This window comes from Oncorhynchus keta, chromosome 21, assembly GCF_023373465.1.
Source record: "Oncorhynchus keta strain PuntledgeMale-10-30-2019 chromosome 21, Oket_V2, whole genome shotgun sequence".
In the NCBI taxonomy this organism is placed as follows: Eukaryota; Metazoa; Chordata; class Actinopteri; order Salmoniformes; family Salmonidae; genus Oncorhynchus; species Oncorhynchus keta.
The window spans coordinates 42,667,434-42,693,220 of NC_068441.1; the positions used below are offsets into that span (position 1 = coordinate 42,667,434).

The 25,787-nt window shown below is 45.0% G+C and overlaps 1 protein-coding gene across 1 annotated transcript in view; it reads right to left on the bottom strand.

The window, feature by feature from the left end:
- LOC118399710 (copine-9-like) overlaps positions 1-25,787 on the bottom strand; it is a 164,048-nt gene that overhangs the window by 122,424 nt on the left and 15,837 nt on the right. The window contains exons 2-3 of the mRNA XM_052473955.1: positions 16,502-16,542; positions 5,330-5,376 (exon numbers count right to left, since the gene is read on the bottom strand). Coding sequence (XP_052329915.1) covers positions 5,330-5,376; positions 16,502-16,542 — 88 coding nt within the window. The remainder of the gene's footprint in view (positions 1-5,329; positions 5,377-16,501; positions 16,543-25,787) is intronic.

Consider the following 25,787-nt stretch of genomic DNA (forward strand, 5'->3'; position numbering starts at 1 on the left):
ATGTAAAAGTCTAAAAGTATTGGTCTTAAATATACGAAAGTAAATATATATGCTACAATGTACTTAAGTATCAAAAGTAAAAGTATACATTATTTCAAATTCCTTATATTAAGCTAACCAGACAGCACACTTTTCTTGTTTTGTTTAATTTACGGTTAGCCAGGGGCACACTCCAACACTCAGACATAATTTACAAACGAAGCATTTGTGTTTAGTGAGTCCACCAGATCAGAGACAGGAGCGGGCACACTCCAACACTCAGACATCATTTACAAACGAAGCATTTGTGTTTAGTGAGTCCACCAGATCAGAGACAGTAGAGGGCACACTCCAACACTCAGACATAATTTACAAACGAAGCATTTGTGTTTAGTGAGTCCACCAGATCAGAGACAGTAGAGGGCACACTCCAACACTCAGACATCATTTACAAACAAAGCATTTGTGTTTAGCGAGTCCACCAGATCAGAGACAGTAACGGTGACCAGGGAGGTTCTCTTGATAAGCATGTGAATTGGACCATTTTCCAGTCAGCCTCTCAAAATGTAACAAGTACTTGGGGTGTCAGGGAAAATGTATGGAGTAAAAAGTACATCGTTTTCTTTAGGAATGTGGAGAAGTAAAAATGATTGTACTGTGTGTGAGTCAGTATGAGTGTGCGTGTTGTGTGTGAGCAATTGAAGTGTGTATATGTGTGTGTGTGTAAAGTCTTGAGTGTGCATAGTCTGTGCATAAAATAGAAGGATCATTGCAGATAGTCCATGTAGCCATTTTGTTAGCTATTTAGCAGCCTTATGGCTTGGGGATGGAAGCTGTTCAGGTGCCTGTTGGTGTCAGACTTGTTGCTCCAGTACGGTTTGCCGAGCGGAAGCAGAGAGAATAGTATGACTTGGGTGGCTGGAGTCTGACAATTTTCCAGGCATTCCTTTCACACCGCCTGATATAGCGGTCCTGGATGGCAGGGAGCTCTGCCCCAGTGATGTACTGGTCTGTCCACAGGTGCAGTTGCCATACCAAGCAGGGATGCAGCCAGTCAAGATGCTCTCAATTGTGCAACTATAGATCTTTTGAGGATTTGAGGGTCCATGCCAAATCTTTTCAACCTCCTAAGGGGGAGAGGCCGTGCCTCCTTCAAGACTGTGTCTGTGGACCATTTTCAGTCCCTAGTGATTTGGACACAGATGAACTTGAAACTCTCAACCTGCTACGCTACATCCCCCCCCCCCCGATACCAAAACAATACCACAACAAAATTGGCATATTAGCCAAAGTCACAGAATGACACTTGATCCAGACAAACTTAGCTACTGCTCTGTTCAATCCTTGGGCCTCTTTTGAGTTCAATTTAATTTGAAAATTTTAATGTAAACATGTTTTAGACAACAATGTAGGCTATGCATTAATGAATAAATGATACAATCATACATTCAATTTGACTTTGTTTTTACCAATCTAACTAAAAAAACAATATAATGGTAAATCTCTATTGATAAACTGGGTAAATCAAGATGTAGCCTAGTTCTAGTCATAACACAGGTGAATGTATATTATTCAGTAGGAGTGTGTGCATGCATTGAGTTATTGAGCTGATATCATGTAGCTACAGATGACTAACAATTACTTCAATTAAGGACTTATTTTTAAATCGGCAACTGCTATGAGAACAAATCATTTTATTGGACTGATCAACAACATTTGCATAGAAGAAGTGATCTCTTCTTTCATAAAAGTGTGCTCTATTTCTTTAAAAAAGTAATGACGTCATTCGCCTAGGCAGAATGTGACTGTGGAACCAGACAGAAGGCAAGGGAGACAAAAAAGTGAATGAGTTTTTGGTGGCAAGGGAGACTAAGGGAATTTATTAATTTGATTGGGGAAGCAGCGAACCTTCACTGTGGGGACAAACTTCGGTGATGCATTTTCTAATGAAGCCAGTGATAGAGGTGGTTAGCTCGTCGATACTATCGGCAGAATCCCGGAACATATTCCAGTCAGCATGAACAAAGCAGTCCTGTAGCATAGCCTCCGATTCGGCATACCATTTCTCTATGGAGAGCATCATGGGTACTTCCTCTTTGAGCTTCTGCATGTAGACAGGAAGGAGGAGTATTGAATCATGATCTGATTTGCTGAAGGGGAATGAGGGAGGGCTTGTATGCTTGCTTGTTGTCACGCCTGCTCCCGCTCTCCCTCTCTGGTGCTCGAAGGCACCAGGCTGCCCTTTATTACGCACACCTGTCACCATCATTACGCGCAGCTGCACAATATGACTTCCCTATTTGTCTGCTCCTGACTTTGTTCCCTTTGTCAGCTTTGATGTCGTTATTTTTCCCCTGCCCAGACGCTGTTCCTGTTCTGTTTCATGTCTGTTGTTCATTAAAATATTTTCCCTGTACCTGCTTCTCGTCTACCAGCGTCGATCCTACAAAATGCTGACACCCCTAAAAGAAGCATCAGGGAGTTTTGTTTTTTGATTTGGTTGGGGACGTCGGGTCCGGTTGCTGTCGCCAAGGGAACCGGGGGTGCCTCAGCTAGCTTGCCGGGCTCCCACGCCACAGCCGGATGGCCGGACTATGACCCCTCAGCTGGTTCGTCGGGCTCCCACACCACAGCCGGCTTGTCTGGCGCCCATGCCTCGGCCGGCCCGTCAGGCTCGCCCAGGTGGGATGCCGGGTGGCACCCCTAGAGGAGGCGGTACTGTCACATCTGTTCCCTCTCTCCCTCAAGCGCCAGGCTGCCCTTTATCACGCACACCTGTTACCATCTTTACGCGCAGCTGCGCAATATGGGACTCACCTGGACTCCTGCACTTTGTTGATTGACTTCCCTATTTCTGTCTGCTCCTGACTTTGTTTCCTTTGTCAGCATTGATGTCGTTATTTTTCCTCTGTCCCGACGCTGTTCCTGTTCTGTTTCATGTATGTTGTTCATTAAATGTTCTCCCTGTACCTGCTTCTCATCTACCAGCGTTGATCCTTACACTTGTGTGTAGAATAGCAGTGGTCTAGGACTTTATTGCCCCTAGTGGTGAAGGAGACATGTTGATGGAAGTTGGGCATCACGTGTCTTAATGACTAGTGGTTCATTTGAGCCGTTTCCTTCCTGAACCGATCTGGCCCGATTCGGTAACTCTTATTATATGAAACATAACTTTCACTATTTGCAATGTAAAAATGTGAATTAAAGTGAAAGTTCATTGCCTCGTCTTAATTCTCCTGCCCCCTAAAAAAAACGCATCGTGAAAAAGTCAATTTTCAGCCCAGGCCTGATATTCTAAGAGTTGATTCGGGTTGGGCCGGCCTGAGCTTATGGTTTACACAACATTGTAACCTGTTTGAAACCAACGCGTGGCCGTGTGAGAAGGGTGTCTGTATCTCTCAGAGAACTAGAAAGAGATTCACTTTCGATTATCTCTCTGTTCTGATTGACATGAACCTGCAACTCATCTCTCCAGTGTTGCACTTCATAATGTATTTCCTTATAAAATCATAGCCGCACGAAGGGTTCTGGAGGAGCAGTTAAATTGATAAATTGAAATAAATTTGCCAAAGTTACGGAATTACTGCTGCCTGTTCAGAAAGAAATGGAATAACTCAGAATAGCCTACTACAACATGAGAAGGCCTATAATTTAGCCACAGAGGATCATATATATATATATAAAATGCCTAGCGCCAATAACAAGGCATAGCCTACAGTCGGGAACGTGTGGCAAATCTGTTAGTGAACAGTATGCAGACAAAATAGGCCTTTCACAATATATAGTCGCGGGAAAAACACTGACAGGTTGGAAATCAAATACTTCCTACTGAAAAGAGTAGACTGTAATCAGTCTGCTGTAGACTACCAAAATATCTGATCAACTTCAAAATATTGTTTCACAAAGTAAAACAAGAGAGAGATAGGCTTTTGGCACGAACACATCGGCCATCACCAGCTGTGCATCATTGGGTGAGTCAGTGAAACTGGAAAGCATTTTAAGGACTATCATATCCTTCAATGTGTGTTACCACACACCTAGGCCTAAAGCTATTGATCGATTCAAGACAAGATCGTTTTTATTGATCTCAGATTCTCAGTTTGTCAGGGTCAAAGTAACCTGTCATTTCGATAATATGTGCAGTATTAAAAAGGATTCTGCCAAAGTGTCCAGTAATGTAAAATGACGTAGAATTGCATGAAATGCAAGTGAACCCTAAGCTACTCAAAATGTTCCCCATGTGTGCAACCTCTGCAAGCACCTCTAGTCTACTGCTCTCTGCTACTACGCAAATGCTATGATAGGCATGCAATACTTAATTATAAAAGGTGATTACTTTTGCTGATGCTTTCCGGTACCTCAGAGCCCCCCAGGTCACCCCCATTTCACGTTCACTTTTTGTTCCGGCACCTAATTGATTTATGAACTGTTAATGAAGCAGAATTCAAATCACTGGCAACCAGAAAAGCAGCCTCCAGGTGCTTGGTTTCCTGCTTGTTTATAGTGTTGTACAGTTTGTTAAGTGCCAGTTTGTTCTTTATCTTTTCCTGAGGTGGAATATATACAGCAGTCACAATAATAGCTGAAAACTCTCTTGGGGAGGTGGAAGGGTCGGCATTTGACCATTAGGTATTCAAAGACGGGTGAACAATGGATCGAAACTTCCACTGCGCTAGAGTCAGTACACCAATTGCTGTTGATGCATACCCCTCCCCCTCAGAGAGAGAAGAGAAGAGAAGAGAAGGAGAGAGAGCGCATCACAATACTCTTCGTTCACATATCCAAAGCTTTTGCCCCTTTGAGTTCCAATAGCTTCTTAATGAACAAAAATCGGTGACCAAATGTTTTGATTACTCATTCCAAAAACCAATTCTGATCTTGAATGACTTTTGCCAATTAAAGTATACTTGTCTATTAAAGGCTTTCCCCCCCAATGTGACTGTCAGAGATGATTTAACCCACATATGAATGGGTGAACCTTCCCCCTGGCTGTGTCTGGCTGACAAGAAATGTGATTTATTATGGAGTCTCAAGACCAGAGGTTGTGAGAGAATCCAAATTGGAACTTGTTAGAACCTGTTCAGACCAGTTAGGCCCAGTTAGGGTCGGTTCCACACTTTTAGGCCCTATTAGGCATTGATTCTGCCGTAGTATTAGCAACGATTTCAATCAAAAATGTATCTGTTCCTCAAAGAGAGGAATGCTCTTCCTTATTGTTCCAAACTGAGTTTAAATGTATTTGGCTAAGGTGTATGTAAACGTCCGACTTCAACTGTATAATAGCAAAGAATTGCTTATCCTTCCAAAGCCGTATACGTAAAATCTGTAATAAAAAAGTAATTTCACTCACCTCTCTCCACTCCTTTGTCCCGATGCCTTGAACGTACAAAACCACAACTGTGAATAGAGAAATAGAGAGAGAACGAGAGCGAGTGGGAGGGAGGAAACAAGGTAAAATTAAAATTAATAAAGCCTTATTATTAATAATGAATACCAAGTACCAGAATATTTCATTCAAATTCCTGCACTAGATTTCTTTGCAAATTCACCTGTTATGTATTAATTTATTTGAATAGAGACAGATATAATTAAAACGTTGATGCATTAAATTGCTTTGCATTGCACCATAAGCTTGCGAGAATTTCCAGCATTATATTATGCTCACGTCCTGTAGAGAGCTAAGAGGCCATATTTTCATGGCCATGCTTCAATACCCACTCACGGTATGCATAGCTTTCAGGCTGTCTGACACATTCATACTTATGCTATTAGTACAGATGTAGGATCTTAATTTGATCACCCTGTTGCAGGATAACTTTCCTGCAATGAAGGAAATTCAAAACTTGTAGTGTATGAGGTTTAAAAAAGGCATCTGAAGTTTGTAATTACCACCTTGAGATTTCAGACTTGATTTTCCCTTACGAGAAAAGTATCACCCCTAACAAAACAGGCCATTAATTATAAATCGCATAATAATTCACATTTCCTCTTGCTACAGGATTCATTTCCTGCTGTAGCAAACTGGCTCAAATTACAATCCTACATCTGTACACACAGCATTGACTACAAGCATAGGTTACTGTCAAAGTGTGACATACTGCATGTTCCTTATTTAACAGTGGCGAGTATTTATGAGAAAGCATCCGAGTGAGTGAAACAGCGCCTCTGTCTCTGCATGTGTAGCCCATCTATCTGATCTGAAGAGAGGAGGATGGGATTGGTCTTTCTCTACAAGTAGGGTGAGTAAATATGCTTTTTCTACTTGCATGAACGAACACACAGAGAAATCAGAACCAAGGACAGCCACATCATATTTAGCTTACGTTGACTGGACGAAATTGTTTTTGGTATCTCTTAGTTGTCACTAAACATAGGTGATTAGATGATGTCGAAATATTGAAGTTGAAATGGTGCTGGAATAGTGAAGGCAGCTCCTGACTTTCCAACTTGCAGTAACTCGCTGTGGTTCTAAATCAATAGTTGTTTAGTAGTCCAAAAATGTCAGAAAAATTCACTTGCTTGACCATGCTGTAGGTCATGAAACTGTTTGTTACATGCAATATGTTTTGTGGACTTCACCAGACAGAGGTTGCTCTCCAGTTTTGTGATTATTATTTTTTTCCTGGCTTGGCTTCCCCATTGATTTTACCCACGCACTGCTACTGTTATTTAATACAACTTTATTTATCTCCTCAGGGGCATCACCCTTGCAATGTGGTTAGCATAACACAGAAAGCAAGAATAGCACCTGACTTGAGATGAACTCAGTTATACTGAACCTGGTCTGATATGAAGATATCTTATCCAACACTGGAGAGCTCCTCTGAACAATACAACAGGTATCCTCCTTGCTTAAAGATTGGACATATTTACAGTGCTTCCCCTAAGTCAGGACTTAATTAGCATTCCTACCTTTCCTCATCCAGAAACAAACATCGCACCATATCAAAGGGGAGCGCGCCAACACGCCATATACAGAGACCAATCAGCATAATGCCGCCACCGTGGGACAAGTACGAGCCAGCTGTGATGCCATAAAGCCCCAGCCCAGGCAAGCGTTTTCCATCCCCTCCTCTCCACTTCCTTCATCAATGGAAAAGAGAAGAAGAAGGATCCTGAGTGGCGTCACTACCAACACGGGTTCGATCCCGGGCTGTATCACATCCGGCCGTGATCGGGAGTCCCATAGGGCGGCGCACAATTGGCCCAGCATCATCCGTATTAGGAGAGTGACTGGCCAGTGGAGAGGAGGGAGAGAGGGATGGAAGGAGGGAGAGAGAGATGAAGGAGGGGGAGATTAGTGGGGGGGATCCGGAAACATGTAAGGAGACTGAGTGTGTTGTCCATTAAGGGTGGGTGGGCATCTGGTGAGGTGTCCCTTCAGGAGTTCTGTTGGTCAGTACCACCGTCACCACATCCCCTGTATCCGGTTCCCCTAGGATAGAGACTTCACATCCTCTAGAGCCCGGTTCCCCTAGGATAGACACTTCACATCCTCTAGAGCCCGGTTCCCCTAGGATAGACACTTCACATCCTCTAGAGCCCGGTTCCCCTAGGATAGACACTTCACATCCTCTAGAGCCCGGTTCCCCTAGGATAGACACTTCACATCCTCTAGAGCCCGGTTCCCCTAGGATAGACACTTCACATCCTCTAGAGCCCGGTTCCCCTAGCATAGACACTTCACATCCCCTATAGCAGGGTTCCCCTAGGATAGACACTTCACATCCCCTATAGCAGGGTTCCCCTAGGATAGACACTTCACATCCTCTAGAGCCCGGTTCCCCTAGGATAGACACTTCACATCCTCTAGAGCCCGGTTCCCCTAGGATAGACACTTCACATCCTCTAGAGCCCGGTTCCCCTAGGATAGACACTTCACATCCTCTAGAGCCCGGTTCCCCTAGGATAGACACTTCACATCCTCTAGAGCCCGGTTCCCCTAGGATAGACACTTCACATCCTCTAGAGCCCGGTTCCCCTAGGATAGACACTTCACATCCTCTAGAGCCCGGTTCCCCTAGGATAGACACTTCACATCCTCTAGAGCCCGGTTCCCCTAGGATAGACACTTCACATCCTCTAGAGCCCGGTTCCCCTAGGATAGACACTTCACATCCTCTAGAGCCCGGTTCCCCTAGGATAGACACTTCACATCCTCTAGAGCCCGGTTCCCCTAGGATAGACACTTCACATCCTCTAGAGCCCGGTTCCCCTAGGATAGACACTTCACATCCTCTAGAGCCCGGTTCCCCTAGGATAGACACTTCACATCCTCTAGAGCCCGGTTCCCCTAGGATAGACACTTCACATCCTCTAGAGCCCGGTTCCCCTAGGATAGACACTTCACATCCCCTATAGCAGGGTTCCCCTAGCATAGACACTTCACATCCTCTAGAGCCCGGTTCCCCTAGCATAGACACTTCACATCCTCTAGAGCCCGGTTCCCCTAGCATAGACACTTCACATCCTCTAGAGCCCGGTTCCCCTAGGATAGACACTTCACATCCCCTATAGCAGGGTTCCCCTAGGATAGACACTTCACATCCCCTATAGCAGGGTTCCCCTAGCATAGACACTTCACATCCCCTATAGCAGGGTTCCCCTAGCATAGACACTTCACATCCTCTATAGCAGGGTTCCCCTAGCATAGACACTTCACATCCCCTATAGCAGGGTTCCCCTAGGATAGACACTTCACATCCTCTAGAGCCCGGTTCCCCTAGGATAGACACTTCACATCCTCTAGAGCCTGGTTCCCCTAGGATAGACACTTCACATCCCCTATAGCAGGGTTCCCCTAGCATAGACACTTCACATCCTCTAGAGCCCGGTTCCCCTAGCATAGACACTTCACATCCTCTAGAGCCCGGTTCCCCTAGCATAGACACTTCACATCCTCTAGAGCCCGGTTCCCCTAGGATAGACACTTCACTTCACATCCCCTATAGCAGGGTTCCCCTAGGATAGACACTCACATCACGGTTCCCCTAGGATAGACACTTCACAGCTAGAGGGTTCCCCTAGCATAGACACTTCACATCCCCTATAGCAGGGTTCCCTAGCATAGACACTTCACATCCTCTATAGCAGGGTTCCCCTAGCATAGACACTTCACATCCCCTATAGCAGGGTTCCCCTAGGATAGACACTTCACATCCTCTAGAGCCCGGTTCCCCTAGCATAGACACTTCACATCCTCTAGAGCCCGGTTCCCCTAGGATAGACACTTCACATCCCCTATAGCAGGGTTCCCCTAGCATAGACACTTCACATCCCCTATAGCAGGGTTCCCCTAGCATAGACACTTCACATCCCCTATAGCAGGGTTCCCCTAGCATAGACACTTCACATCCTCTATAGCAGGGTTCCCCTAGCATAGACACTTCACATCCCCTATAGCAGGGTTCCCCTAGCATAGACACTTCACATCCTCTATAGCAGGGTTCCCCTAGGAAATACCATTTTAAGGGAAGGAGGGAATCATCAAGACCCTAATATAAGTACTTCTGAGGGGATGAGGGAACACAACCATCAAGACATCCCCTAAGTACTCATGAGGAGATGAGGGCGTTGACGACCATTTTGATGGAGCGATGAGTGGTGAAAGAAAATGGGTTGAGCTCTCAAAGACTGATCCTCAAATCCCTGAATGAAAACACAGATCTGCCGTAAAGTTACACGACTTGATCTCACAAGAAACAGTTAACAGTGCCTTCAGAAAGTATTCACACCCCTTGACTTTTTCCACATTGTATTGTTGTTACAGCTGGAATTCAAAATGGATTTTAAAAAATGAATAAAATAATCTCACCCATCTACACACACAACCCCATTATGACAAAGTGAAAATATGTTTTTTGAAATTTGAGTATTTAAAAAATATATATACAGTACCAGTCAAAAGTGTGTTCACACCTACTCATTCAAGGGTTTTTCTTTACTTTGACTATTTTCTACATTGTACAATAATAGTGAAAACATCAAAACTATGAAATGACACATGGAATCATGTCGTAACCAAAAAAGAACTGTTAAACAAATCAAAATAGATTTTATATTTGAGATTACTCAATATAGCCAACCTTTGCCTTGATGACAGACATGTCTGTCACAAGAGTCTGCAAAGCTGTAATCACGGCAAAGGGTGACTACTTTGAAGAATCTCAAATATATTTTGATTTGTTTAACAGTTTGTGGTTACTACGTGATTCCATGTGTTATTTCATAGTTTATGTCTTCAGTATTATTCTACAAAGTAGAAAATAGTAAAAGGTGTGTCCAAACTTTTGACTGGTACTGTATACATATATATACCTCATTTACATAAGTATTCACACCCCTGGGTCAATACATGTTAGAATCACATTTAATACGATTACAGCTGTGATTATTTCTGGGTAAGTCTCTGTGAGCTTACCCAGGGGAGCTGTGCACACCTGGATTGTATATTATTTGCACATTATTATTATTTTTATTATTAATTTTTTTTTTCCATTCTTCAAGCTCTGTAAAGTTGGTTGTCGATTATTTCTAGACAGACATTTTCAAGATTTGCAAGCCGATTTAAGTAAAAACTGTAACTAGGCCACTCAAGAACATTCAATGTTGTCTTGGTAAGACACTCCAGTGTATATTTGGCCTTGTGTTTCAGGTTATTGTCCTGCTGAAAGGTGAATGTTTCCCAGTGTCTGTTGGAAAGCAGACTGAACCAGGTTTCCCTCTAGGGTTTTGCCTGTGCTTAGCTCAATTCCGTTTCTTTCTATCATAGAAATCTCTGTAGTCCTTGCCGATGATTTGCCCCAAACAAAAACCTTAGTATTCAGGACATAAACTCAATTTCTTTGCCACATTTTTTGCAGTTTTTTTATTTGTACTTTAGTGCCTTATTGCAAACAGGATGCATGTTTTAGAATATTTGTATTTTGTACAGGCTTCCTTGTTTTCACTCTGTCATTTAGGATAATTTTGTGGAGTACCGTAATTTCCGGACTATAAGCCTCTACTTTTTTCCTACGCTTTGAACCTTGCGGTTTATACAATGACGCGGCTAATTTTGGGATTTTTCCCACTTTCACAAGATTCATGCCGCCAAAAAACTGAGCACCGTCACATAATGTGACTTAAATCGAGCGCGCTCAAACTTCCCATCATTCTGATTACGGTAGTCATTTTGTCACCCTCATCATGGCAAAGACACGGAGAAATGCATATGATGCAGTTTTCAAGTTGAAGGCGATCGATCTGACTGTTGGAAAAGGAAATAGAGCTGTTGCACGGGAGCTTGGCCTTAATGAGTCAATGATAAAGACGTTGGAAACAGCAGCGTGAGGAACTGACTCAGTGCAAAAAGACGACAAAAACTTTCAGAGGGAAGAAAAGCAGATGGCCCGAACTAGAAAATGAGCTTGAAGACTGGGTCAACACACAGAGAGCAGACGGCCGAGGTGTTTCAACTGTCCGACTGAAAGCCAAAACAATCGCCACCACAATGAAGTTTGAGGATTTTAGAGGTGGACCATCGTGGTGTCTAAGATTTGAGACGTAAGGGCCTGTCCATCAGGGTACGGACAAGTCTGTGTCAGCAGCTCCCTGCCGACGAGGAAAAAGTTTCAAACTTCCGCAAATTCAAGATAGAGGAGCATTCCATCGGCCCGCACGACATCATAAATATGGATGAGGTTCCTCTGACGTTTGACCTGCCTCTCACTCGGACTGTCAACAGGAAAGGCGAATCATCCGTCACGCTGAAAACAACTGGGCTTGAAAAAAGGCACTTCACCTGTGTTCTGAGCTGCACGGCATCGGGAGAAAAGGCACTTCACCTGTGTTCTGAGCTGCACGGCATCGGGAGAAAAGGCACTTCACCTGTGTTCTGAGCTGCACGGCATCGGGAGAAAAGGCACTTCACCTGTGTTCTGAGCTGCACGGCATCGGGAGAAAAGGCACTTCACCTGTGTTCTGAGCTGCAACGTCATCGGGAGAAAAGGCACTTCACCTGTGTTCTGAGCTGCACGGCATCGGGAGAAAAGGCACTTCACCTGTGTTCTGAGCTGCACGGCATCGGGAGAAAAGGCACTTCACCTGTGTTCTGAGCTGCATGGCATCGGGAGAAAAGGCACTTCACCTGTGTTCTGAGCTGCATGGCATCGGGAGAAAAGGCACTTCACCTGTGTTCTGAGCTGCACGGCATCGGGAGAAAAGATTCCACCGATGTTGATTTTTAAACGCATGACGATGCCAAAAGAAACATTCCCGAGAGGAATTGTTATGAAAGTCAACAAGAAAGGATGGATGACGGAAGGCCTAATGCATGAATGGCATACGGAGTGTTACGGCAAGCGACCGGGAGGATTCTTTCACAAGAACAAGGCATTGCTCGTGTTGGACAGCATGAGGGCCCACATAACAGATTCTGTGAAAGAAGCCATTAAGAGGACAAACTTAATTCCAGCTGTGATTCCTGGGGGCACAATAAAGTATTTGCAGCCACTGGACATCAGTGTAAATCGTGCATTTAAGGTGGCGCTCCGTGTTCAGTGGGAAGCTTGGATGACAAGCGGGGAGAAATCCTTCACTAAAACGGGCCGCATGTCGAAGAGCCACTTATGGTCAAGTCTGCCAGTGGGTCCTGACAGCGTGGAGCATTGTCAAAAAATCCACTATCATCAACGGGTTTCGAAAGGCTGGACTGCTGCGTGTTGTTGAGGGCAGTTCAGCGGGGAATTTGCCTCCGGATGAAAGTGACGAGAGCGACAATGAAAATGATCCAACATCGGATGAAGCAATTCTGAGGCTATTCAACTCCGACACCGAAGGAGATGACTTCAGTGGTTTCAGTGCACAGGAGGAGGAAGATAGTGACCAATGACTTTACTGGTAGGCTACGGTTTAATTTTTGTTACAAGCCGTGTTTCGTTAAAGCCTATTTATTTTTGTTACCAGCCGTGTTTCGTTTAAAGGCTGTGTAAAGTTAATTTGTTTCAATGTACCGGTAGGCACCTGCGGCCTATAGACATGTGCGGCTTATTTATGTACAAAATACATATATATTTTTTAAAATCAGTTGGTGCGGTTTATATTCAGGTGCGCTTAATAGTCCAGCAATTACAATGTTGTTGATCCATCCTCAGTTTTCTCCCATAACACCCATTAATAAACTCTAACTGTTTTAAAGTCACCATTGGCCTCATGGTGAAATCCCTTGAGCAGTTTCCTTCCTCTCCGGCATCGGAGTTAAGGAAGCAAACTGCTTCCTAATAAACCCTTGATTCGAACCAGGGTCAGTAGTGACGCCTCAAGCACAGAGATGCAGTGCCTTAGACCCGAGTGGCGCATAACAAAGACTTGCCATAACAAAGGGGTTGTTATTCATTTGTAAAAAATTCTAAAAACATAACTCTACTTTGATATTATGGGGTTTGTGTGTAGATCATCAAATGGATTCCATTTTAAATTCAAGCTGTAACACAACAAAATGTGGGAAAAATGTGAATACTTTCTGAAGGCACTTGTATATACTGAGTAGTAAGCTTCAATGTAACAAAAACATAAGGCCAATCTGAGTCAGCTAGTGTTGAAAGAGTACAAGGCTGGCGCGACACTTCCCTTTAGGGTGTGTCTCACAGTATTACGTGATAGCCATCGACTGCACTCTGGCCTCAATTGAACTGTGGTTCAATGGTCACACTGAAGGTTCCAAAGGAGACATGAAAGGCCCGGCTAATCCAGGACCACTGAGCTTCCACCTTTACAGTGTCCCGGCCTGGGTTTGAAGTCCAGGACCCTCCGTATCTCATTATATCTTCTCTCCAACACACACCATCAAAAAAGTGTGTGTGTGTGTAACCATGACAAGAGAGATATAGTTTCAGGATGAAATTAACTGGTGGCCTATTATTTTTTTAAATGTAACCTTTATTTAACTAGGCAAGTCAGTTAAGAACAAATTCTTATTTTCAATGACGGCCTAGGAACAACTGCCTTGATCAGGGGCAGAGCGACAGATTTGTACCTTGTCAGCTCGGGGATTCGAACTTGCAACCTTTCAGTTACTAGCCCAACGCTCTAACCATTAAACTACCCTGCCGCCCCAGGGTAATGACGTAACAGTAATTGAGAATAAATCTAAAATATTTGTAGAGTAATTGATTCATAATACATTATTACCATTCCAGACATACAAACGAACATAACTGACTTGCTGTGAGGGTATATTGAATAAAGAATGTACATCAAATCCGTTTAGACATTGGTAGTCCCCAAATAGCATCCTAATCGCTATAGTGCAAAGTAGTGCACTACATAGAGAATAGGGTGCCATTTGGGATGCATCCATTTTCTTTGGAATCAGATATACATTACATGTATCCAGGATTCAGCTTTGAGTTGTGCAGACAGGTGACCTTTTCACAATCACTATTGAAATGTAACACATAACTCAAGTAACACAAGTACCTGTCTGTGATGAAGAAGCACTTCACAGAGTCAAAATCAAACAAAGAAATCAATCGAGGGCTTTGTTTACTAAGCTCCCTATATCAGGAACACAGTCTCTATTGAAGATTTAATTAGTCCTTTACCATTGGTGAGAATGAGTTGAGGGACACACACACAGACATCTGAGTGTAGTGGATAGCGAAGTGCATCACTACTGTACCATTGGCTCTTCTGGGTCAGTGGTATTTACAGCGTTTCTTGAGTACAGTGTGTTGAAATGCAGAGGGCTGTGAGTTAGGGGTTGTGAATTTCCACTTCATGTTCAATTAAGTGTGGATTTCTCTCCCCTGAAAATACAGAGATATCCTGAGCGATGTAGTCTCTCATGGACAGACACACGTATCGTAAAAGGTAGCAGCGTCTGTCCACAGACTGTGGAATGGGACAACCAACAATAAATCTTGTTCCGGAACTCAGATTTTTCATCAAGATTTCGCATCTTTGTAATTTCGGAAGGGGAGGGAGCATTCGGCCCATAGACTTGCCCAAAACTCATTTGTACATTTTCCAACAGTTTACCCCACAGAACTTGAATCAAGCATCTGACACAATATTTTAGTTCTGGGTATCCAAGATTATGATAGATGCATTGATGACAAATGCTCAGATTTTCCTCAACAAGATCTGTAGACTTGAAAGACAGATGGAAGAGTTCCTGTTCAGATCCCAAGTGGAGGCCTGTGTGGTCCAGTGGTCAGTGTAGCTGAACCTGGACCATGCATGGACCAAAGTCAGCATGGGTTTGAATCCAGCCCACTTATACTTCACCTTCCATCTTTCCTCTATTGTGCCATCTGTTCAATAAAACCAAAAATACAAATCCTGACTTGCAAAACAAGGCAACGCACACATTGCCAAATTGAATTTGTGCTGCTGCAACGTGTAAAGGGAAATGTAAAAAAATGTTCAACTTCAAATTGATCATCTCGAGCAACATGTTTGTATTTCTATGTTTTGTAGTAAAAAAGATAGATGAGATATTATTATTTGACCCTGCTGGTCATTTATGAACATTTGAACATCTTGGCCATGTTCTGTTATAATCTCCACCCGGCACAGCCAGCAGAGGACTGGCCACCCCTCATAGCCTGGTTCCTCTCTAGGTTTCATCCTAGGTTTTGGCCTTTCTAGGGAGTTTTTCCTAGCCACCATGCTTCTACCCTTGCATTGCTTGCTGTTTGGGGTTTTAGAATGGGTTTCTGTACAGCTGATGTAAGAAGGGCTATATGAGGAATTGGAAGTCATTGGAAACACTTATCTTACTCAAAACAATAGAAACATTGAATTTTCACATATGTTGATGTTGGGGTGGTGCTGGAAATGTATTCATGAAGTTGAACAGCGGAATGTCCATTTAAAATATATAGGGCTCCTCAATTGCTTGGAGGAGCATATACGCTGAAACTACTACTCCACATGCGTCAGTGTGTGTGTGTGTGTGTGTGTGTGTGTGTGTGTGTGTGTGTGTGTGTGTGTGTGTGTGTGTGTGTGTGTGTGTGTGTGTGTGTGTGTGTGTGTGCGTCATTTGGAGTGGAGAGCAAAGGAGTTGTCAAGTCAATCAGGCAAAGTCATGTAATTCAAATCAAATTTATTTATATAGCCCTTCGTACATCAGCTGATATCTCAAAGTGCTGTACAGAAACCCAGCCTAAAACCCCAAACAGCAAACAATACAGGTGTAAAAGCACTTAAGAGATGAGTTGAGAGTTCAACCTTAAGCCAACACTTGCCATATAACGCTGTGTACCTGACTATCCTGGAGGCTAGACTGACAGTAATTACCCAAAGGTGCATGGTCACTGAAGATAAGATAGATACATTGTGTAGTTCTATGTGTTCCATGGTGGTATCTGGAGCGCCTTCAACAGTTCTATTTTAAGAACACTCGGAACAGTAGAATGGCATGTGTATGTTATACAGGTCATGCAGATGATGTCATTACATCATGTTTTAAGCTTTTCATATAAACTTGTAAGTGCTTACAAGAAAGGCTTTGCAACCCTTGTAAAGAAGCATCACATACCAGGGTCTGATTTGGAGAAGGTGTCCATGTCCAGCAGGTTCCTGTTTGAATGAGAGAGAGAAACAAGATTTAAAAACTGAGAATAACACTAGCCTGAGTGCCAGATCTGTTTGTGTTGTCTTGCCAGCTCCATTGCTGTGTGACAATGAGAGTATGCAGTGGGCAACTCCAACTTGGACTATCACCATACATGGACAACACAATGAATATCAGAAGTATAAATGATTTAAACTAAGTTATTTGTTCAATTTAAAAAACACAATTGAATCTCCCACTCTTGTTTGAGACATGTAAAAGCCGGTACAGAGAGTGCTGCCATATTAAAGGGAAGACCAGGATAAGTTGAAGGCAATGGGGGATATAAAACCTCTCTAGGGGTGGGATCCTCTTGGGGCTTTACACTCAGAGGGAGGTGTGTGTGTGTCAGGCTGGTAAAGTGTAGCTTGTAGCTGCTGGCAGATGAAGAAACAGGTCTTGGGGTATTTGCTCACATGCTTAGTTTCAGACACCAGTCGAGCTGGACACGGGGTACTGGCTGGACACACCAGTCGAGCTGGACACGGGGTACTGGCTGGACACACCAGTCGAGCTGGACACGGGCTACTGGCTGGACACACCAGTCGAGCTGGACACGGGCTACTGGCTGGACACACCAGTCGAGCTGGACACGGGGTACTGGCTGGACACACCAGTCGAGCTGGACACGGGGTACTTGCTGGACACACCAGTCGAGCTGGACACACGGGATACTTGCTGGACACACCAGTCTAGCTGGACACGGGGTACTTGCTGGACACACCAGTCTAGCTGGACACGGGGTACTGGCTGGACACACCAGAATGGCTGGTCACGGGGTACTGGCTGGACACACCAGACTGGCTGGACACGGGGTACTGGCTGGACACTCCAGACTGGCTGGACACGGGGTACTGGCTGGACACTCCAGACTGGCTGGACACGGGGTACTGGCTGGACACACCAGACTGGCTGGTCACGGGGTACTGGCTGGTCACGGGGTACTGGCTGGTCACGGGGTACTGGCTGGACACACCAGACTGGCTGGTCACGGGGTACTGGCTGGACACACCAGACTGGCTGGTCACGGGGTACTGGCTGGACACACCAGACTGGCTGGTCACGGGGTACTGGCTGGACACACCAGAATGGCTGGTCACGGGGTACTGTCTGGAAACAGGGTACTGGCTGGACACGGAGTACTGGCTGGACACACCAGACTGGCTGGACACGGGGTACTGGCTGGACACGGGGTACTGGCTGGACACACCAGACTGACTGGACACATCAGACTGGCTGGTCACGGGGTACTGGCTGGACACACCAGAATGGCTGGTCACGGGGTACTGGCTGGACACACCAGACTGGCTGGTCACGGGGTACTGGCTGGACACTCCAGACTGGCTAGACACGGGGTACTGGCTGGACACTCCAGACTGGCTGGACACGGGGTACTGGCTGGACACACCAGACTGGCTGGTCACGGGGTACTGGCTGGTCACGGGGTACTGGCTGGACACACCAGAATGGCTGGTCACGGGGTACTGTCTGGACACACCAGACTGGCTGGTCACGGGGTACTGGCTGGACACTCCAGACTGGCTGGACACGGGGTACTGGCTGGACACACCAGACTGGCTGGTCACGGGGTACTGGCTGGACACACCAGACTGGCTGGTCACGGGGTACTGGCTGGACACACCAGAATGGCTGGTCACGGGGTACTGTCTGGAAACGGGGTACTGGCTGGACACGCAGTACTGGCTGGACACACCAGACTGGCTGGACACGGGGTACTGGCTGGACACGGGGTACTGGCTGGACACACCAGACTGGCTGGACACGGGGTACTGGCTGGACACGGGGTACTGGCTGGACACGGGGTACTGGCTGGACACACGCGGACTGGCTGGACACGGGGTACTGGCTGGACACGGGGTACTGGCTGGACACGGGGTACTGGCTGGACACACCAGACTGGCTGGTCACGGGGTACTGGCTGGACACACCAGACTGGCTGGACATTGGGTACTGGCTGGACACACCAGACTGGCTGGACACGGGGTACTGGCTGGACACACCAGACTGGCTGGACACGGGGTACTGGCTGGACACGGGGTACTGGCTGGACACACCAGACTGGCTGGTCACGGGGTACTGGCTGGACACACCAGACTGGCTGGTCACGGGGTACTGGCTGGACACACCAGACTGGCTGGTCACGGGGTACTGGCTGGACACACCAGACTGACTGGTCACGGGGTACTGGCTGGACACACCAGACTGGCTGGTCACGGGGTACTGGCTGGACACGGGGTACTGGCTGGTCACGGGGTACTGGCTGGTCACGGGGTACTGGCTGGACACACCAGACTGGCTGGACACACCAGACTGGCTGGTCACGGGGTACTGGCTGGACACGGGGTACTGGCTGGACACGGGGTACTGGCTGGTCACGGGGTACTGGCTGGTCACGGGGTACTGGCTGGTCATGGGGTACTGGCTGGACACGGGGTACTGGCTGGACATGGGGTACTGGCTGGTCACGGGGTACTGGCTGGACACGGGGTACTGGCTGGACACGGGGTACTGGCTGGACACACCAGACTGGCTGGTCACGGGGTACTGGCTGGACACACCAGACTGGCTGGTCACGGGGTACTGGCTGGACACACCAGACTGACTGGTCACGGGGTACTGGCTGGACACACCAGACTGGCTGGTCACGGGGTACTGGCTGGACACACCAGACTGACTGGTCACGGGGTACTGGCTGGACACACCAGACTGGCTGGTCACGGGGTACTGGCTGGACACACCAGAATGGCTGGTCACGGGGTACTGTCTGGACACGGGGTACTGGCTGGACACGGGGTACTGGCTGGACACGGGGTACTGGCTGGACACGGGGTACTGGCTGGACACACCAGACTGGCTGGTCACGGGGTACTGGCTGGACACGGGGTACTGACCTGCAAGTCCTTCCCTTTCCTGACTTCAGTTTGGTATAGCCTCTGGTGACCTGCTTTCAGTTCAACGGCCAAAAGGCTTTTGTCTTGTTTTCCTTTTCAGACTTCCACTGCATGTGATAAATGTACAGTTTGAGTTTATGGACACATGCCAAAATTTAAATAACTACAAATCAATAACACATTTGCAATAAGCCCCAATGATAAACTCCCAATTCCTCTGACCTGATCTAATTTGTCTAAAATGCTCGTATTTTGTAGTGTTCACCGTGATGAGCTCAGCAGGTCAGGATCGGCCATGTTGTTTTGAGAATGACTACCTCTCCTCCATGTCTTGTCTATTCCTTCATCGTTGTTGTACCAATAGGGACATGAGGAGAACATCCAATCGGAGCGCTCTCCTGCTGTGATTGACATTCTCGGACAGCGCCAGCCCATCCCCAGCTCCATGTTGACCTACTCGTTATCTTGTGTTAAATCAATTCGTTAAATCTCCACCGAGGTCACTTCAACAGCACACTATGAGGAAAAAAGCTTCATATCCTGAAGCCCTTAACGGGACTCGAACCCAGGTCCAGCGGTTCAAGCCAACACCTTAACCATTACGCCAAGAGGTCCAACGTGTCCTCACACTTCTCTATACAAGTCCCTTACATGTACACGCCGCTCCAATTGTTTCACAGGCACCGTCCCATTTCTGACACCAATATGCTGAATTTGGTGGGTATTCACGACCAGGTCTCAAACCAGGGTCCAGGGACTGTCAAGCCAACACCTTAACTGTTACACCAAGACGTCTGAACCTCTTGACAAGATCACTAGGTGTTAGGTTACGGTTGCTACAATAGCAACTTAGATATAGCCACACGCTCAAGAGTGTGACGCTGCAGAGTTGTGGGTTCGATTCCCACTGGGTACTCAAAATGCTGTCATTGTACTGTAAACTTGCTTTGGGTCAAAGTGTCTGCTAAATGAATGATTATTATTGCATACATTTGCTTGGTGTTGTATTTACATCAAAGGTAGGGCTCAGGCGACAGCAATGCAAGATGATAAAGGACAGTGCAATCAAAACAACACACTTCACAATAAGTAGAATTTATTCCAACCTGTCAAAACATGGATTGTGTAAAGGTACATTTGAATGAACACAGTAAAACAGGTGTTGCTTTGTCACACCATGACAACATAATTCACTGTAACTATATAACACAAAAACAAGTTTGCAGTGGTCTAACAAAGAGGATAATACTTTATGAATGCAATACATTTAGCACCTGTTTATTGCACAGCACCGTACACAGAGACAGACACAGATGGAGAGAAAAGGGGGATACCTAGTCAAAATGCATTCAAATTAAATGTGTCTTCAGCATTTAGGGGGTTGGATAGAGAGAGAAGGAGAAAGGTTGGATAGAGAGAGAAGGAGAAAGGTTGGATAGAGAGAGAAGGAGAATGGTTGGATAGAGAGAGAAGGAGAATGGTTGGATAGAGAGAGAAGGAGAATGGTTGGATAGAGAGAGAAGGAGAATGGTTGGATAGAGAGAGAAGGAGAATGGTTGGATAGAGAGAGAGAAAGTTTGGATAGAAAGAGAGAAAGTTTGGATAGAGAGAATGAGAGGTTGGATAGAGAGAGAGAGAAAGGTTGGATAGAAAGAGAGAAAGTGTGTATAGAGAGAGAAGGAGAAAGGTTGGATAGAGAGAGAGAAAGGTTGGATAGAAAGTTTGGCTAGGGGGAGAGAGAAAGGTTAGAAAGAGAGAGAAGGGAAAGGGGGATACCTAGTCAGTTGTATACCAATGCATTCAACTGAAATGTGTCGTCCGCATTTAGGGGGTTGGATGGATGGAGAGCAAGAGACACAGAGAGCGTGAGACACAGAGAGCGTGAGACACAGAGAGCGTGAGAGAGGCGTAGCAGGAAGATAGGAATGATGTAAACCAAGAGATTGTGAGTTCAAATCCCAGGTGAGGACACGATGCATATTAATTACAGTATAGATGAACATGTACAATGTATCTCAACTATGTACGTTAAAAGCACTATTTGAATGTGTTGGTGTCCCAAACCTATTGTTTGGGGCAACTACAAACTTCATGTTCAGGTAATATTTGAACGCAAAGTTGAGTAAACAAAAAGGCAGTGGATGGAATCAGTTACTAAATAATAATTAGTTGAATCAACTAGATTTTTGTGTTGTTTCAATGTTAAACTTATACTTACCTTCCTCAATATTATAGCTATGAATGCCAATAAGGTCATAGAGGTTTTAAATATATTATTACACATAAATGGAAGGGTCACGCATCTTTCAAGGCTCACAAGTTCCGGCTGCTTTTGTGGGGTAAAATCACGTTGGCGGGTATCTTTCAAGGCCCCCGGCTGCTTTTGTGGGGTAAAATCACGTTGACAGGTATCTTTCAAGGCCCCGGCTGCTTTTGTGGGGTAAAATCACGTTGACAGGTATCTTTCAAGGCCCCCGGCTGCTTTTGTGGGGTAAAATCACGTTGACAGGTATCTTTCAAGGCCCCCGGCTGCTTTTGTGGGGTAAAATCACGTTGACAGGTATCTTTCAAGGCCCCCGGCTGCTTTTGTGGGGTAATCACGTTGACGGGTATCTTTCAAGGCCCCCGGCTGCTTTTGTGGGGTAAAATCACGTTGACAGGTATCTTTCAAACAAGAGTGATGAAAGAAACTGGTGGAAGAGCCAGTCCTTATTAGATGTTGCAATGCCTTCTCAGACCAGACCGAGTTTGAGACTCTGACGTGGAAAGACATCAGTCAACAAATAACGTACCTGTTTTTGATTTTTGATTATTTTTTGTATTTTTTTTAACCTTTATTTAAACAGAAAAGTCACTTAAGAACAAATTCTTATTTTCAATGACAGCCTAGGAACCTGCCTGTTCAGGGGCAGAACGACAGATTTGTACCTTGTCAGCTCAGGGGTTTGAACTTGCAACCTTCCGGTTACTAGTCTAACGCTCTAACCACTAGGCTACCCTGCCACCCCGATTAAAGGGAGAACACAAGCCATCACTGCTCTGAAGAGAGGGAAGAGTTTTTCTCCATGTAATGGGGTCAAAACTGAGAAGAGAAACGCTACATGTTATGGTCGTGATTGATGTTTTGTTGTGTGCATGACAATCGTACAAAACTAGAACATAATAATAGGATTTCACCTTATATAAAACATCATTTATTTTAAATAATACCTAATCCTTGTTCGATATAAAAATCTGGCATACAGGCATTCAGTTACTGTTCCATTGAAAGTTAAGTCACTTGTTTTAAACATTCTAAGCGAGTGTGGTATGATCGTCGGTGCAAGCAGGTTCCAGTATCTCAGAAATGGCCGCCCTCCTGGGCTTTTCACGCACGATAGTGTCTAGAGATAACAGAGAAAGGTGCAACAAACAAAAAACATCCAGTCAGTGGCAGTCCTGTGGGCAAAGGAGAATGGCAAGAATCGTGCAAACTAACAGGCGGGCCACAATCGGCGCTGTACAACAGTGGTGTGCAGAACGGCATCTCGGAACACACAACTCGTCTGTCATTGTCACGGATGGGCTACTGCAGAAGACGACCACACCTGGTTCCACTCAGGTTCCAATCAGGTAAAAACAAGAATAAGCAGCTCCAATGGGCACGCGGTCACCAACACTGGACAACTGAGGACTCGAATCCCGGTTCCTGTGGCATCATACCAATGACAGAGTGGGGATTTGGCGTAAGAAGCATGAGTCCATGGCTCCATCCTGCCTGGTGTCAACGATACAAGCTGGTGGCAGTGGTATGGGGAATGTTTTCCTGGCACAGGTTTTGTCCCTTGATACCAATTGAGGAACATTTCCATGCCCGGAAGAATTCAGTCTGTTCTGGAGGCAAAGAAGGGGTTCAATCCATAACTAGATGGGTGTACCTAATAAACTGGCAGCGGAGTGCGCGTATGTATCTCACATCTGTTGCTTTGGGGTAATGGTGTTAGGGACGGTATAGGATGAATCAATAATTGTTTTCTTACCGAGGAGTAAAATGTCATTTTTGTAATATCATTCCTGGTTATATGTAACAATCCCTTGTTGGAAGTGCCTACATTATTAATTATATTATTTGTTAATTAAATACATTAAGATATGCAAGTTATACATTTGTAATATCTACAGTACCAGTCAAAAGTTTGGACACACCCATTCATTCAATGGTTTTTCTTTACTTTTACTATTTTCTACATTGTAGAATAATAGTGAAGACATCCAACCTATGTAATAACACATATGGAATCATGTAGTAATCAAAAAAGTGTTGAAACAAAAAAAACAGCCAGCCTTTGCCTTGACAGTTTTGCACACTCTGGGCATTCTCTCAACCAGCTTCATGAGGTAGTCACCTGGAATACATTTCAATTAGCAGGTGTACCTTTTAAAAAGTTAATTTGTGGAAATTCTTTCCTTCTTAATGCATTTGAGCCAATCAGTGGTGTTGTGACAAAGTAGGGCTGGTATACAAAAGATAGCCCTATTTGGTATAAGACCAAGTCCATATTATGGCAAGAACATCTCAAATAAGCAAAGAGAAACGACAGTCCATTATTATTTAAGACATGAAGGTCAGTCAACACGGTACATTAAGAACTTTGAACATTTCTTAAAAAGTGCATTCGCAAAAACCATCAAGCGCGTTGATGAAACTGGCTCTAACGAGGACCGCCACAGGAAAGGAAGACCCAGAGTTACCTCTGATGCAGAGGATAAGAACATTAGAGTTACCAGCATCAGATTGCAGCCCAAGTAAATGTTTCATGGAGTTCAAGTAACAGACACATCTCAACATCAACTGTTCAGAGGAGACTGTGTGAATCAGGCCTTCATGGTCGAATTGCTGAAAAGAAACCACTAGTAAGAACACCAACAGGTGGAAATCTGTCCATTGGTCTGATGAGTCCAAATTTGAGATTTTTGGTTCCAACCGCCGTGTCTTTGTGAGACGCAGAGTAGGTGAACGGATGGTCTCCACATGTGTGGTTCCCACCGTGAAGCTTAGAGGAGGTGTGATGGTGCTTTGCTGGTGACACTGTCAGTGATTTATTTAGAATTCAAGGCACACTTAATGAGCATGGCTACCACAGCATTCTGCAGCAATATGCCATCCCATCTGGTTTGAGCTTAGTGGGAGTATCATTTGTTTTTTAACAGGACAATGACCCAACACACCTCCAGGCTGTGTAAGGGCTATTTGATCAAGAATGAGAGTGATGAAGTGCTGCATCAGATGACCTGGCCTCCACAATCACCCAACCTTATCCTTTTGCGACCAGGGGGCAGTATTTTCATTTTTGGATAAAAAATGTTCCCGTTTTAAACGGGATATTTTGTCGTGACAAGATGCTCAACTATGCATATAATTTGGATAGAAAACACTCTGACGTTTCCAAAACTGCAAAGATATTGTCTGTGACTGCAACAGAACTGATGTTACAGGCGAAACCCAGATAAAAATCCAATCAGGAAGTGCCGCATTTTTTGAAAGCGCTTCATGCCAATGACTCCTTATATGGCTGTGAATGGCCTACGAATGAGCTTACGCTTTCTACGTATTCCCCAAGGCGTCTACAGCATTATGACGTCTTTTTACGCATTTATGTTGAAGAATAGCCGTAAGGGACAACATTGAGCAAGTGGTCACATGATGGCTCCAGCAGAAAATCTTGCGTAAAGTACTGAGTTAGCCATTATTCCAATCGCTTCTAATGAGAAACCAATTGTCCCGACGGATATATTATCGAATAGATATGTGAAAAACACCTTGAGAATTGATTCTAAACAACGTTTGCCATGTTTCTGTCGATATTATGGAGCTAATTTGGAAAAAAGTTTGGCGTTGTAGTGACCGCATTTTCCAGACGATTTCTCAGCCAAACGTGAAGAACAAACGGGAGCTATTTCACCTACAAAAATAATATTTTTGGAAAAAAGGAACATTTGCTATCTAACTGGGAGTCTCCTGAGTGAAAACATCCGAAGTTCTTCAAAGGTAAATGATTTCATTTGATTGCTTTTCTTATTTTCGTGAAAATGTTGCCTGCTGCCAGCAGAGCCTAGCATAGCATTATGCCATGATAAACTTACACAAATGCTTGTCTAGCGTTGGCTGTAAAGCATATTTTGAAAATCTGAGATGGCAGTGTGATTATCAAAAGGCTAAGCTGTGTCTCAATATATTTAATTTGTAATTTTCATGAATAGGAAGATTTTCTAGGAAGATTTATATCCGCTGCGTTATGCTAATTAGTTTGAGGCGATGA